The sequence below is a fragment of the Mandrillus leucophaeus genome, unplaced genomic scaffold (assembly GCF_000951045.1).
Source record: "Mandrillus leucophaeus isolate KB7577 unplaced genomic scaffold, Mleu.le_1.0 Scaffold228, whole genome shotgun sequence".
NCBI classification, from domain to species: Eukaryota; Metazoa; Chordata; class Mammalia; order Primates; family Cercopithecidae; genus Mandrillus; species Mandrillus leucophaeus.
Genome location: NW_012102343.1, coordinates 654,641 through 669,157, shown reverse-complemented (window position 1 = coordinate 669,157; position 14,517 = coordinate 654,641). Strand labels below are relative to the sequence as shown.

Sequence of the window (14,517 nt, the reverse complement as noted above, 5' to 3'; positions counted from 1 at the left end):
AAAAATCTGCCCTGGTGATTCTAATAACCATCCTGAGATGAGATCCATGCAAACCCTTCCCTACTCAGGCACCCATCTTCTTCTGGAATATGACCCCCTGATACCTTAGGCAGGGGCCACTTTAAAAGAGGCAAAGTCACACGGTGCTGGGCAGAGAATCTAAACCTCAGCCTTCAACATAAACGAGACTTCTAAGAGGGGTGACATGTAGTCTCTGCTCACTTCGAACATTCATAGCTCCATAATGTTTGCATTTTATAACAAGCACATCTTAGGGAAAAAAAATAGAGTAAACATGTGAATATATATGTAGCTTGCCCTTATAATTCTAGTAACAAGTGACCCCACAGAGGAAATTAAGTCAGTCTGGAAACCCACCTGCGCTTTCCCAGGGCTGATAGCTGGCAGGGACTTTCAGAATGCCATATCCTAGCATTAAAAAACAAAATTTTTTTGGAAACAGGATTTTGCTCTGTCACCCAGGCCGAGGTGCAGGAGCACGATCACAGCTCACTGTAGCCTTGACCTCCTGGACTCAAGCAATCCTGCTACCTCAGCCTCCCAAGTAGCTGGGACCAGCATGTGTCACCACACCTCCTAATTTTTGTATTTTTTGTGGAGACGAGGTTTCGCCATGTTGCCCAGGCTGGTCTGGAACTCCTGGCCTCAAGTGATCCTCCCACCTTAGCTTCCCAAAGTGCTGGGATCACAGGCACCAGCTTTTTATTTATTTATTTAAGACACGTAGAATACCATGTGCCTGAGTCTGACGTGGAGACGTAGAAGCTTTTCTTTCCCCAACACTGCACCATATCCTCCACCTCCAGCCCAGAGAGATGTGGAGTGAGGACATGTTTACCCTCCAAACACAAAGGCAGAGGAAATCGCCATGCGTTTCTGCTGGGACTGGTTTGTCATCGCCATTCTTTGCATTAGTACAGTTTGTAGAGACAGGCATGCATGTCTATCTCACAGGATCTCATGTCATAGTAGCTGAGTACTGGGTTTGAATCCCAGTCTTACTTTACCTCTCGGCCCCTCAGTTTCTTCATCTAGAAAAGGGTGTAGGAATGACATCTAACTAATTTGTCTGTTAAGGATTAAATGAAATGAGGCAACCCGGGCACGGTGGTTTACACCTGTAATCCCAGAGCTTTGGGAGGCCGAGGTGGGTGGATCATTTGAGGTCAGGAGTTCGAGACCAGCCTGGCCAACATGGCAAAAATCCGTCTCTCTAAAACTACAAAAATTAGCCAGACATTGTGGCGGGCACCTGTAATCCCAGCTATTCAAGAGACTGAGGCAGGAGAATTGCTTGAGCCTGGGAGGCGGAGGTTTCAGTGAGCCAAGATCACACCACTGCACTCCAGACTGGGTGACACAGTGAGACCCTGTATAAAAAAAAAGAGAGACAGAGAAAAAGAGAAGAAATGAGCCATGGAAAGCACTTAATATCTGGGACAATGGTGAGTACTTAATAAATGCCAGCAATAACACGATTTTTACTAAGTTAGCATTATGGAAAAATATTATTATCTTACAAATGAGTAATTTCAGACTCAGAGTTTGGCTTGCTGGCAGTGAAACAAAGACTGGAAGTAGGTGTGTCTGTCTTTCCATGTCCACACCGCAGGTTCTCATCAGACCTCAGACATGCAGGGGTTTCCTGGGTTGGCCTGGCAGGGGTGTATGCCCCAGCGGTCCATCTGGGCCTGTTAAACTTCACCTGCCCTGCACTTCCATTCCACCAATGGCAGCCCAGGGGCTTGTGGCGGGGGAATCCTCAGGAGGCACCTCCCTGGAAGGGATCTCACCTCTTTCTTCTACAGACGGGGAAACTGAGGCTCACAGATGGGAAGTGGCCTAGCCTCTGCCACACCAGATGTCAGAGTTGGAGCTAAAATCCGGGTTCCTGATCTCCAGTTCAATAATCTTTCCACTCCACCTTGATAATTTCTTTCTGCTTTTGTTTGTTTGTTTGTTTGTTTTTGAGACGGAGTCTCACTCTGTCACCCAGGCTAGAGTGCAGTGGTGCGATCACGGCTCACTGTAGCATCTGCCTCTTGGGCTCAAGTGGTCCTCCCATCTCAGCCTCTTGAGTAGCTGGGACCACAGGTGTACATCACCATGCTTGGCTACTTTTTAAAATTTTTTTTGTAGAGATGGGGATTTCACTATGTTGTCCAGGCTGGGCTCAAACTCCTGGATTCAAGGAATTCTTCCACCTCAGCCTCCCAAAAGGCTGGGATTACAGACATGAGCCCCTGCACCTGGCCAGGAATTTCTTTTTCTTTTCTTCCAAGACAGGGTCTCGTTTTTTTGGGGCTTAGCCTGGTCTCAAACTGCTGGGCTCAAGCAATCCTCCCAACTTGGCTTCCCAAAGTGCTAGCCTGAGCCACTGCGTGGCCGAGAATTTCTAACTCCAGACTTGGAGCCATTAATAACTTCCCCTTTCTGGCTCAGCTCACCTGCAGAGTCTTCTGACCCAAAGCTGGGCTGGGAGGGAGCTGGCTCAGGAGTGGCCGCCAACACGTGGAGGGGAAATGATGGGGAGGGAAGGCAAGGTAGAGAAGCAAGCGTTTTGGAGTCTAAAGGGACTCAACTCTGGCCTCTGTCTGTGCCTCAGGTTCCCCATCTGTCAAATGGGAATAATAGCCCCTAGCTCATAGGTGTTCTGAGGACTCTGCTGAATATACATGAACTAGCTCTGTGAGGAAATGAAAGACACGGGTGGGCTGCTAGTAGAGGGAGGGGGAGGACTTGCTTTTCACCCTCTTGAACTCATGTACAGAATTTGCCTATTCAAAAATAATTTTGTTGGCCAGGCGCGGTGGCTCAAGCCTGTAATCCCAGCACTTTGGGAGGCCGAGACAGGCGGATCACAAGGTCAGGAGATCGAGACCATCCTGGCTAACATGGTGAAACCCCGTCCCTACTAAAAAATACAAAAAAACTACCTGGGCGAGGTGGCAGGCGCCTGTAGTCCCAGCTACTTGGGAGGCTGAGGCAGGAGAATGGCATAAACCCGGGAGGCGGAGCTTGCAGTGAGCTGAGATCCGGCCACTGCACTCCAGCCCCGGTGACAGAGCGAGACTCCGTCTCAAAAAACAAAACAAAACAAAAAAAAACACAAAAATAATTTTGTTATACAAGTAAGTTTTGGGCCTTTTTTTTTTTTTTTTTTTTTTAAGAACAGTGCCTTGTACTCAATAAACATTGATTATCTTTACTGTGATACAGGTCCCCTGTCTGACTTCAAATCACCTCTGCTCCCTGAGCTTCAAGTCAAAGCAAAGACTTCAAACAGAAGAGTCGGGCAGTGCCTCTGTGGGCTTTCGATTCAGAGCTAGGTTTGAGTCTTGTGTCTCCCACTTACTAGCTATGGGGCCTGGGCAAGTGGCTGTGACTCAGTTGCCTCAGTTCTCAGAGGAAATTCATGATCTTCAGCTCCTGATTGTCACCAGGATTTAATAAGATGAAATCTGACACCGAGTGAGCCGGGGGCACGTGCCAGGCACTGCGCTGAACACTGCACACATATGGCTTATTGCCTCCGCACAAGAGGCAGGTGCCACTGTCACTCCCATTGTACAGATGAAGACTGAGGGGCTCTGGGAGGTGAAGCCCGACCAGGAGCCCAGGCAGTCTGGCCCCAGAGTCAGTGACCCTAACCACTGTACCGCCCTGCCTGTCCTGTGCACGTCGTGAATTCAGGAGAACACCTGGCACGTGGACACTCCTCTGGAAACGATCACTGTGACTGCTGTTGATGCACACCAAGATCTTTCCCTGGCCACTTTACTGAGCTGGGGCAAGACGACTTGACAACTCACAGACAGCTTCTGGGGGTAGCATTCAGGCCTGTGGTGCTCAAAGGCTCTGAGCCTCTTCTCTCATTTCTCCGATATCCACGTATTGCAGAGCCGGTCCTCACAGTCCCAGGGCGATGAGCTCTCCTCATCCCACACCCCAAGCTCCTTCGTGCTGGTTCTGCTGCCCTCAGATACCACCGTATAGGCAACCCCCAAGCAACTTAACAAAGCCCTGTGAAGTTAAATGTGCCTGTTGGGGCATTTGTAGCAATGCAGTTACAGCTGAGGGAGAGCCTGCCCCCAAATCCTGAGCTCAGCAGGTTTCAAACACCTCATCCGCCCTCCCCTGCCTAATCTACCAAGCAGATTTTAGGGCAACCCACTGCAAGAGACAAGCTATTCCTTCATTCTGTTCAATATTGCAAATGTGGGGCCTGCCAACAGCGGGGATTTGTCATTGCTCCTCCCTGCCGCAGCCACCTGGAATGGCCAACTTTATGCTAATGAAGGCCAGGCAGGGGTTACTGCCATGAAGGGTAAGGCTTGACTTACACACATGCACGCACGTGCACACACGCAATTCAATGTCAATGCCCGGCTTACCTGACTAGAACCCAATTGGGTGGAGGGTAATGGGTCCAGGCCACCATGGATAATGCACCAAACATAATCTGCTTATGAATAATTGAGCTTATTGTTAGTGTCAATGTCTAAAACCATTGGCTGAAATTCCAAATAGATTTCCAGGGTAGAGGAAGGCCTCACAGCCTCATTTCGCATTCTCCGGTCCTCCAGTGAGAGAGTACAGAGCCACTCACACACCTTACTCAGCTCCCCCCGCCTCCCAGGCACATATCACACCTGGAGACACAAGGGACCTAGATGGGAGGAGACGCAGAGCAGAGCAGTTCTGGGAAGTCAGGACCAGCCCCCGGCCCACATACCCCAGCCTCTACAGCGAACTAGGTTGAGCATCAGCTAAGACAACCCCAAATCTTCTGGAAATGTTCCTCCTGCCCCACTCCTTCTGCCTCATACAGGCCCTGCCCAGACTCCATCCTCTCCCAGAGAAATGATTCCACAGCCCTACTCCTGCCCAGGTAGGGGACTCTGGACTTGCCAAGGTCCTGCTGCTGCTAAGTGGATACCCCATGCCTACCACATGCCCAGACCAGTGGCTGGTTATGCCACAAAACTGCCCAGGAGAGGAGGAGGGCTTAGTGAGCCACCTGCAGGGCCCTGCGCCAGCTCACATCCTGGGCCAGTCTGGGGAGAAGAAAAGGAGCAGCAGGTCAGGGCAGCAGTTGCTGGGCTGTGAGTGGGAGGAAAGAGCCTTAGGTGGAAGCAGTGGTGGGGAGCAGGAAGAGAAGGGGTAACACTTTCATCATGGGGAGGGGAGCAGAGAGGAGGGAAACAGACTGGGGTCAGGACTAGAAGCCACTTTCCTCTTCACAGCCACCCAGAGGCCTGGAGCTCCCTCTGGCCTTGGAACAGACATTTAGCTGTACCAAGGGGACCTCCGCCTCAACAGAGACCCTGTCCAGGACCGGGGGCCCCTCCAGTACTCCATCTCTCATCCCCACACCCCTGCAGGGTCTGTCTGACATACTCCCCGGGAAGCCTATAGTCTGGAACAACAGCCAGGCCACAACTGGATGCCTCTCATCCCCCGACAGCGCCCATCTCACGTGGCAGGTGGTCAGCTTAAATAGGCTGAGAACATGATCACAGGCAAGCACATGCCCACAGTGGGACTGGGAGGCGGGATCATGGGCATCTGGAACCCTGTAGTGGTAGATGTCACCGAGAGAGGGGAGAGTGGAGGGGAGAGGGACTCAGGGCTGTTACCTGTATCCTGTCTTCTGGTAGCTCCGTTTTCATGGCCAGCATCTCCCGGGCATAGACGTCTGGGTAGTGGGCCTCGTTGAATGCCTTCTCCAGCTCCTCTAGCTGGTAGGAGGTAAAGATTGTCCTGAGGGGAGCAAGACCGAACTCTCAGGACACCAGAAACTAAAAGAACCTGTCTCAGAGAGGACAGAACCACCTTCCTCTGTGCTTCCTGGGCAGACTCCAAACCCCCCAGGCTGGCTCAGCACAATAGGATACAAATTCTCTCTCTCTCTCTCTCTCTCTCTCTCTCTCTCTCATAGTTTAACCCTCTGGACTCATCTTATTCAAGGCTGAGGGCTCACACTACCCTTCCTGTGTTTGGGGGGTGGACGTTATTCCAGCCCTCAATGACATTTCACATTGGGAATCTTTCTGGAGGTGCTCTGGGGGAAAGGCTGTTAAGAAGGACATTCTAGAAAAGCAGAAAGCCCCTCTTCCTCCCAAGCACAGAGAAGAGGGCTTACCAGATTACTAAATAGCCCAGCTCCACCCAGACCAGCTTCCCGGGCCCCTCTCACAGTCACTAGAGATGAATTTTTAAATGCCTTTCAAAGTTAGAAGATTCACCAGAAAGTCAAATGCAGCCTCAACCTCAGTGTTTATACAGCTGAGAACTGAATCTCCTACTCTCTCAACTCACCCCAGCGCCCCTTCCTCCTCCCCTGCCCTTCCTCGACACTCCCCAGACCTGCTAGCTTCCCAGCACCGCCCAGAGCCTTTTCCCGTCCTGTTCTGTGCTGGGAAGGGAAGGACCACCTTCCAATCATCCCATACTTCCAAACTCAGCCACTCATCTGGAGGGGGTTCCATTCGGGCCACCCTGAGCGCCCACAGGCACAGTTGCCCACCCCCACAGAGCAGTTCATATTGATCTATTTTGTGTTATAGACTGCTTTAAGAATCTGGTAAAAGCTACATTCTCTCATCCTAGGAAAATAGGCAAATAAATATGCCCCAACCCGTAAAATTTTGCCTCCAACATTAGGGGATTCATAGGTCCCCTTTCTTGAATAAACCGCTAAACATCTACTTCTGGACATAAGCTCTTCTCTTTTCAGACCTTAATTTCACCAGGTTTTGGGTGATCTTTATCCTGAAACCTCATTAACAAGCCAACAGGCAATATAGTCCAGCGTCCACAAACTGAACTGGTAGAAATGGTCCAGCCCTTGCCTGGCCCCCTGGGGTCAGACCCTGGCGCCAGCACAGGGGTGTAGAATCCCTCACTGCTGTGCCGTCGCCCTCATCTAACACAACCCAAAAGTACAAATTTGAACTTCACACACTCCTTGTGCTGGTGTCCACTTTAATATCTCGGAGGATAATTCAGGGAAGAAAGATTGTGCTCTTTACAGAAAATGACTGGTTTGATTCTAAATCGTTTCTCCTATTCTCTGGGGGTGGGGGGCGGTGATGTGAAATGCTTATGCACACACATAGTTAATTCTTGAGAATTTTCAAGATCTGCTGCTTTTTCGCTTCTGCCATCTGCTGAAGGTCTCATGGACAGAGCGCCAAAATAAACCATCAAAAAATGCAAGTCCTTTCCAAAGCCAGGGAAACTGAGGCACAAAGGCAGTCAAAGAGGAGAGCTGATTATAGGTCATGTAGAACCATTCAAGTCCCAGTCTCTACTTGGGAGAGTCTGTCTTCAAAAACAAAACAAAAACTCAAATCTCCCAAACTTTCCCGAATTCATGCCTCAGAGCTGACACACTTCCCCCGTAATGTGACCCAGCCTGTGTTCCTGGTTTATGCAGAACCCCAGACCCTTCAGGCTCCTGTTGTGTCCAGTCTGAAGAGGAGCTGAGCTTTCCCAGTAGAGTGAAAGAGCAAAATCCGAGAGACTGTCACTGTGGCTACTTTGTCCCCACCCCCCCCCCAAAAAAAACGCTTTTAAGTCTGGTTTGTTTCTGGGAGATAAAAACGAGACCATCTCTCATCACCAGATTCCAGGGTCTCTTACCCTAAATCCCCAAATGACAGAAGCTCGAGTAAAATGTATTTTTTCCTAATTAAAAAAAGCACTTGAAATCAGTAGCCATTCTCCTCTCTCCAATAACCTTCTCCCTTCATGCACCAGATATAGAAACCCTAGGCAGTTAATACCCTGGTGTTGCTGAGTTGCTGTTCTGCCCCCAAGAAAACCCACCAAAGCCCCCAAAGGTGTTCCTGGCGAAGAGAGTGACAGGTGAAAACAGACGGTCAGAGACCTTAGACATGGACTTTGCGCTACGGGTCACCCAGCTCTAAGTGCCACACTGTGAGATGTCCTGATGCGGAAATCCCATTCCTGTACCCAGGGTTTGGGGCTGCCTTTTCCAGGGCTCTCCATGCTATGGGAACCCCTCCCACGCCTCCTGGCACCAACACAAGAGCAGTTTTGCGGGTGTCTGATCTGCCCTCCCTGCAAGATCCCTGTCCCCTGCTTGGGGAAGATGACAGGATTACCCACCCTGGGACCAGTGTAAGATAGGTGCATAAAAAGTGTTCTAATGAATATTCGTTGAATGAATTGAATGTAAACAAACAAACAAAAAAAGACAAAAGATCAAGACCAAAAAAGATTTTCTTTTTCCTTTTAAAATAAAACAATACTAAACAAAAGCAAACAGCTGCCGGAAAAAAAGAATAAACCGAGGTCCGGAGAACCAAGTTCACCTGCATTCAAGCCAAAACCTATTGGGGCCTGAGGGGTCAGGATAGGCCGTTTTAAAAGGTGGCGAGTCGGGAGTTGGGGGGTCAACAGTGAGTTTCCCACAGCCAAGGAAGAACGAAGCATAGGAAAGCGCAGAGAGAGAGGGTGCAAAGAGGCTGAGAACAAATTGGGGTGGGAGAAAAGGATGTGGGTCGGGGGAGTGCCCGAGAACGCCCTAGTGGAGAAATGTCTCGAAAAGAGCGCAGAGCCTGCGGTAGCCCCACCTGATGGGGACGGAGTGGGGTGCGGGGAAACAGCTCCGAGGTGAGCGCCGCCGGGGTAGCACCTGCGAGCGGCACCCGCAGAAAGGCAGGCAGATTTTTGGTTCTCCCTCCTTCATTTCCTTGAAAACCACCTTACAAATAATACCCAAGGAACTGGTAGCAGTGAGACTGGTGCGGAAAGGAATGAGGGCGGGGGTGGGGAGAAGGGTAGGTTACTTTTCAAGATATACCTGTCGGCATCTATTGAGTTTTAACTTTGTGCAAGTAATTTCCATTTAAAGACAAAACAAAAACAAAAACACAAACAAAAAAACCCTTTCTAGTCTGTACCCCGATGCAGTCTACCCTACTCCAGCTACGGCTGGTGGGACCGTCCAGTCTACATCGCCTCCCACTCCATTTTACAGACGAGGAAACTGAGGCCCACGAAAGGGAAGCGACTCGGTGGGAATCACGAACGAGCAGAAGTCAAAAGAAAATGCCCTGTCAGTGCAGAGATCGCTCCAGCTTTGGAGAACGGTGGGAGCTGAAAGCTTAGGGAGTTGGCAGAGAGGACAGGGACGCCGGGATAGAAATGGGGGCGGCGGGTGAGGCTGAGGGCAAAGCACCGGCTCTGGCGGGAGGTGGGAGCTAATCTGCCCGCCGCGGGGTCTGTGTGGCTCTCGGAATATACTGGTGTGGGGATCGGGGGACCGCCACCCCCTCTGTGGCTCAGTTTGGCCTGTGTTGGAGCCTTTCCTTTCTCCTGCACAAGGAGGAGAAAGCCGGAACCGAGCCGCTTTCCCGGCGGCCACTCATCGTGCTCACACCGCTCGGACGCCAAGGCCCCGGGCAGATTCCGGCAAACAACGCGTGGTCTGCGCCCTGGCACGGCCTCAGACCTCAGATCCGGGGTCGGCAAAAATAGGGTCCGAGAGACCCGAGCCCGGAACGGTGCACGGCAGCGGGGTGCGCGGGGAGGAGAGGTAACAGAAAGCGCCGCGGGGGCCTCACCTGTGTCGCCGCTTCTTCCGTTTCTTGGTCTGGTTTAAAGCAGATTTGGACATTTTTCGATCGCTGGAGGAAACATCTTCAGAATCTGAAAAGCGGGCGAGTGACATGCGGCAGAGTGGGGGACGCGCTCGGCGGTGCCCGAAACCCGCGAGGGCCCCACCCCGGGCCGCCTCCGTGAGCGGCGGGGACCTGCTCTGTCTCCCCAGGAAGCCATCGGGCGCCCCGGTGGCCGTCCCATGACTGAGCTCAGGCTGGTCTCTCTCGCGCCGGGGCCCGAATCCGGAGGTTTTGAACAGATTTCGTTGTAAGAGAGGCAAAGGCCCCAGCACACTTGGGACCGGGACAACAGAGAGCGAGGTAGCCTTAGGGGGCCGCAGAGACCCCCGGCAGCGCTCGCGACCCTGCTGCGCCCTGCCCTGCGCGGCCAGCCCCAGTGACCCGGGCCAGAAAGTTGGTCCCGAGGAGCGAGGAGCGGAGCCGAGGCGTGGGGAGCTGGGCTCCGGGAAGACTGGAGGCTGCCGGGCACCGTCCTTTTCGCAGGGCGGCACAATGACTCCCCACTCAAGGCCCGAGAGCCTGCGAAGCGCCGGTTTTCGTTGCCTTTTCAAGTAAAACAAAATAAAACGCAACGAAAAATCGGGGGAATTGCCAAGCTCAAACAAGAATCGGAGGGTCGAGCAGGCCGTGACGCACCGCCCGGAAAGCAGCGCGGGGAGAAGGCGGGGAGGTCACCCAGGGTCCCCGAGCCCGCACGTCTCTGGGCTCCGGTATATAGAGGCGCTTACGTGGGAGCGGATGGCGGCCGCTTTGGCTACCGTGATGGCCGGGTTGTCTCAGCTCGTGGGGGTGAAAAATAAACCCCAACTGACCAACGCGGGGTTTGGGAATGGGGAACGAGAAGGAAACAGACAACTTTGGACACCAGGGATGGAGCCAAAGCCGGAACAGCACTGGACTCAGGGAGTGAGGCTCCTCCACGAGGCCGGGCCCGCAGTGGAACCGCGGACCTGGGACCCTCCGACCCGGCCGGGGACCCTGCACCACGGGCTCCGACACCCTAAACCCCGTTTTCAGTGGAGCCTCAACAGAGTCTCGTGGCCGAGCCTGGCCCGACGCGGGGACCGGAGAACTGCGCGGCCGCCCGAAACGCTTGGGGCGGAAACCCTGCGGACACCGAAGCATCCTCCCGGGACCCGGCACCAGGTGCGTCGGCCCAAGGCGCCGGGTGGCGACCCCGGCCTGGCAGGAACTTTTCCGCCGGGAGGCCTCGTCCAGCAAACGAGAGCCTAAGGCGCGGGGTTCCTGGCCGTCGCCCCCCAGTCAGGCAGCAGTGCAACCTCTCCTCACCTACCCGAGCTGGCCGTCTGGCTGGTGTCCAGCGGCCCCGATGCTCTGCCCAAAGGCTGCAAGTGGACGCTCTGCGGGTCGGACAGCACTTCCAGGAAGGTGGGCTGCGCGTAGAAGCCGGGGAGCCCCCCGGGCCCCAGAAGCCCCATGCCGCCCACCCCCGCGGGGCTGAGCACTGAGCGCGCTGCCAGCAAGTGCCCGGGGGCCAGGCCGTCGAGCGCAGCCCGCGGGTGGGAGCTCGGGGGCTCCTTGTTCAAGCCCAGGATCTCCTGGATGCCGAATCCAGTGCACCTGGCCGGGGCGCCCCCCGAGGTACTCTTGGTCACTGTCTCGGACTTCGGCTTACTCAGCGCTTCCCCTGCTTTCCCCGTCATCTCCCGGTTCTTTGGAGGGGCTGAGGCCGCAGGTCTTTAGCTCCCCCCACCCCCCCGCCGAGCTCCCCGCTTCGCGAAGTTGGTCCCAGGTGCCCCTTCCGGTGTCTAATGCTCTGGAGCCCAAGGAGATTCCCCTTTTATCCAACCAGGCGGCAGCCCAAGTGGGGTCAGAGCTGAGCAGCCAATCACCGGGGCCAGGAGCGATTAGGAATTCCAAAAAGCTGGCAGCTCCCGCCGCAGGGAGTGTCGAGGGGCCAGGGTGCTGGGGGTCGAGCACCGGGTGGGTTCTGCAGGATGCCCATGGGCAGGGACCCCAGGGACCGAGGTGAGACAACCAGGTTCAGGTTCAGGTTCATGTTCAGGTTCAGGGCTGTTCCAGGAGACAGAGTGGCTTGGGGCTCTGGGCAGATTCTGGCAGGGACAAGTCCCTGAGGTCAGGTGGGAGGATGGGCTAAGGGCAGTGGTGAGAGACTGGGAGACCTCCTTCCCTCAACTCCTATGCAGGTTGGCAGCATCAGAGCGGCCTGGATATGGCACCTCTGTGTAAACAGTGGAACAAGGGAGAGGTAAGTGCCCCGGGCAGTGTATGTGGTGGTAAGCCAGGAAAAGATCAGGCCAAGGTGTGCAGAGGTCGATGTGGGGGTGGGGAAAGTTCAGGGCTTGCTTCCCCAGCACAAGGTACAGTGCTGAGTTCGGAAGAGCTACTCAACACATATTGGCCCAATGAATGAATGATAAACGGGTCACAAATAGGGGTCCCTGGTGGGAAAGAGGAGCGGTGATGACTGCTTTTGGAGAACAGCCATGGACATCCAAACCTCTTCCTAGAGTAAGCATGAAGCCTGCCCAACTTTCACGGGAGGACTTGATTCTTCCACCCAATTCATTCAACTAATATGTATTGAACTACTAGCTCTGAGCTAGTAGCCAGGGGTTCCACAGTAAATCAGACAAGGCAAGGGCCCTGCTATACTTCAGAGTTCATTGAGCAAACAGAATGAACAGGAAGGGATTGTTGATGTGGAGGGAGAGGAAGGAGGAAGGGGGTGAGAGGCAATTAAAAGGTGAGTTGCTTTCCCCGGCACTCCACTACATCAGCTAACTCTTCCGTGACCTTCTTGGGGCTGGGAACTATCTTATCGACCTTGAGGCTCCCCTCTCCTCCTAGCATATGGTCAGTTTTAATGTTCCTTGAATTGAAGGTACCCTATGGAGAGATAAGGACAAGGTCCGTTGCTTTGAGCAGAGATTCGAAAACCAGGCTGGGAAGATTCCATCCAGGATTTCTTTGCTAGTCAGGTGCAAACCCCCAAATGGAAAGAAACCCCCTAGCCATACCCAGCCTACTGCCAAGGTGTCTGGTACCCTCATGGCTGCCATGGGGACAGCCTGAGAGGTAAGGGGGGAGGCACCACAGGATGTGGAATCTAGGCCTTGCTAGCAGGGCTGTTGTGAGTAGGGTCTCCACCCCCATTGGTTTGGCCCATATGGCAGCTGGAATTAGGTAGGGGCATCTCATGGTGCAGGAGATATCTGGGAGAGGATGCCTCTGCATCCCATAATAAGGCCATACCTACTGTGCACCTACATCGTCCCAGGCCCCTTACATGGTGTCATCTCTATTCCTTACAACTCCATTAGCAGCTTGGTTCCACATCCGAAAGTTGGCATAGCAATTCTTGCTTGCTAAGTACAGACTCAGTGATACACAATCTCAAGGCATTCTTCACCTTATATTCTATGGAGCTGGGTCCCAAGTAACACCATTCACGTAGACAACAATGTGAATGGTGTCCTCTGGAGTTGTGCAAAGCAGTAGACTTGCCGGGCAGAAAAGAATTTCTGTCCCCGTTTTATGGATACACAAACTTAGGTTGCCTAGGAGGTTACCTAGCTAGTAAGCATCAGAGGTCTGATGAGTCAAACTCATGAGTCTGATGTCAGAAGCTGTTCTCTTTTGACTCCATCCCTCTCTCAGCCCACTCCCCATGCCAGCCCACCCTGGGAGGATGGATGAGGATGTTATGTTAATGGCATCTGTCATGTCCCTGACTTATCATGACACATCCACGATGAGCCAGATGCCAGCTGATGGGCAAATGTGAGTGATGGAAAACAAGCATGTGAGTGATGAAGTCGGCTCTTGCCAGGAGATGAGGATGAAAAATCTCTTGGCCAAACCCCATGTCTGAAGCTGCTAGTTCCCAATACCAGATAGACAGTCACCATCCTGCTGTAGGAGGCTGGGGACCGAGACAGCCCCAGGTCCCCTGAGAAGCACCCTTGCCAGAGGCTGAAGGTGAAGGGAGGACTCAGCTTCCACCTGTAGCCAGTTCCACCCTGGGAGCTGGACTCCTTGACGGACTCCTGGCTATGGGACTGTCTCTGAGCTTTTGAGGTATCATTGTTACTGCTCCACAGCTGCCCAGCTTGGGCTGGACCCAACCTTAAGACATTTGTGGCCAGGCACGGTGGCTCACGCCTGTAATCCCAGCACTTTGGGAGGCTGAGGGAGGCAGATCACTTGAGGTCAGGAGTTCAAGACCAGCCTGGCGAACATGGCGAAACCCTGTCTCTACTAAAAATACGAAAAAATTAGCCGGGCGTGGTGGCATGTGCTACTTGGGAGGCTCAAGTGAGAGAATTCCTTGAACCCAGAAGGCAGAGGTTGCAGTGAGCTGAGATCATGCCATTGTACTCCAGCCTGAATGACAGAGGGAGACTCTGTCTCAAAAAAAAAAAAAAGACATTTGTGGACTACAGGGGCGGACCCTACAACGAAATGCAGGCCCCCAAAGCTTGGGCCAGGGGTGTGGGGAGTGAAGTGAACTCTTTCAGAGGCATTTAGCTTGGTCACACTGAGTCCAAACCTGGGTCTTCTCTGAGCTCATCATTTCTCTTCTCTCTTAACATCGATTGCTTTACCTAGAAAACAGCCCGACAATGGGGTTGTGAACATCCCTTGGTCCCTTGAGTTATCATAGAGGACAAGGGCATGGTCTCTAGAGTCAGACAGCCTGGGTTTAGACTCCCACTCTATCACTTGCTTGGTGACTTTGGGAATATTATCTAACCTCTTTGTACCCTCTGTGCCTCAGTTTCTTCATCCATAAAATGGGGATAATAGTAGGACCCACCCCACAGAATTATCATAAAAGACCAGACATGGTGGCTCATAT

General features: G+C 53.1%; 1 protein-coding gene across 1 annotated transcript in view; it reads right to left on the bottom strand.

Annotated features, from left to right (window-relative positions):
- The window catches only part of VSX2 (visual system homeobox 2), a 27,055-nt gene extending 15,627 nt beyond the window's left edge, over positions 1-11,428 (bottom strand). The window contains exons 1-3 of the mRNA XM_011981514.1: positions 10,969-11,428; positions 9,618-9,702; positions 5,661-5,784 (exon numbers count right to left, since the gene is read on the bottom strand). Coding sequence (XP_011836904.1) covers positions 5,661-5,784; positions 9,618-9,702; positions 10,969-11,338 — 579 coding nt within the window. The 5' untranslated portion in view covers positions 11,339-11,428. The remainder of the gene's footprint in view (positions 1-5,660; positions 5,785-9,617; positions 9,703-10,968) is intronic.
- Between the last annotated feature and the right edge of the window lie 3,089 nt (positions 11,429-14,517).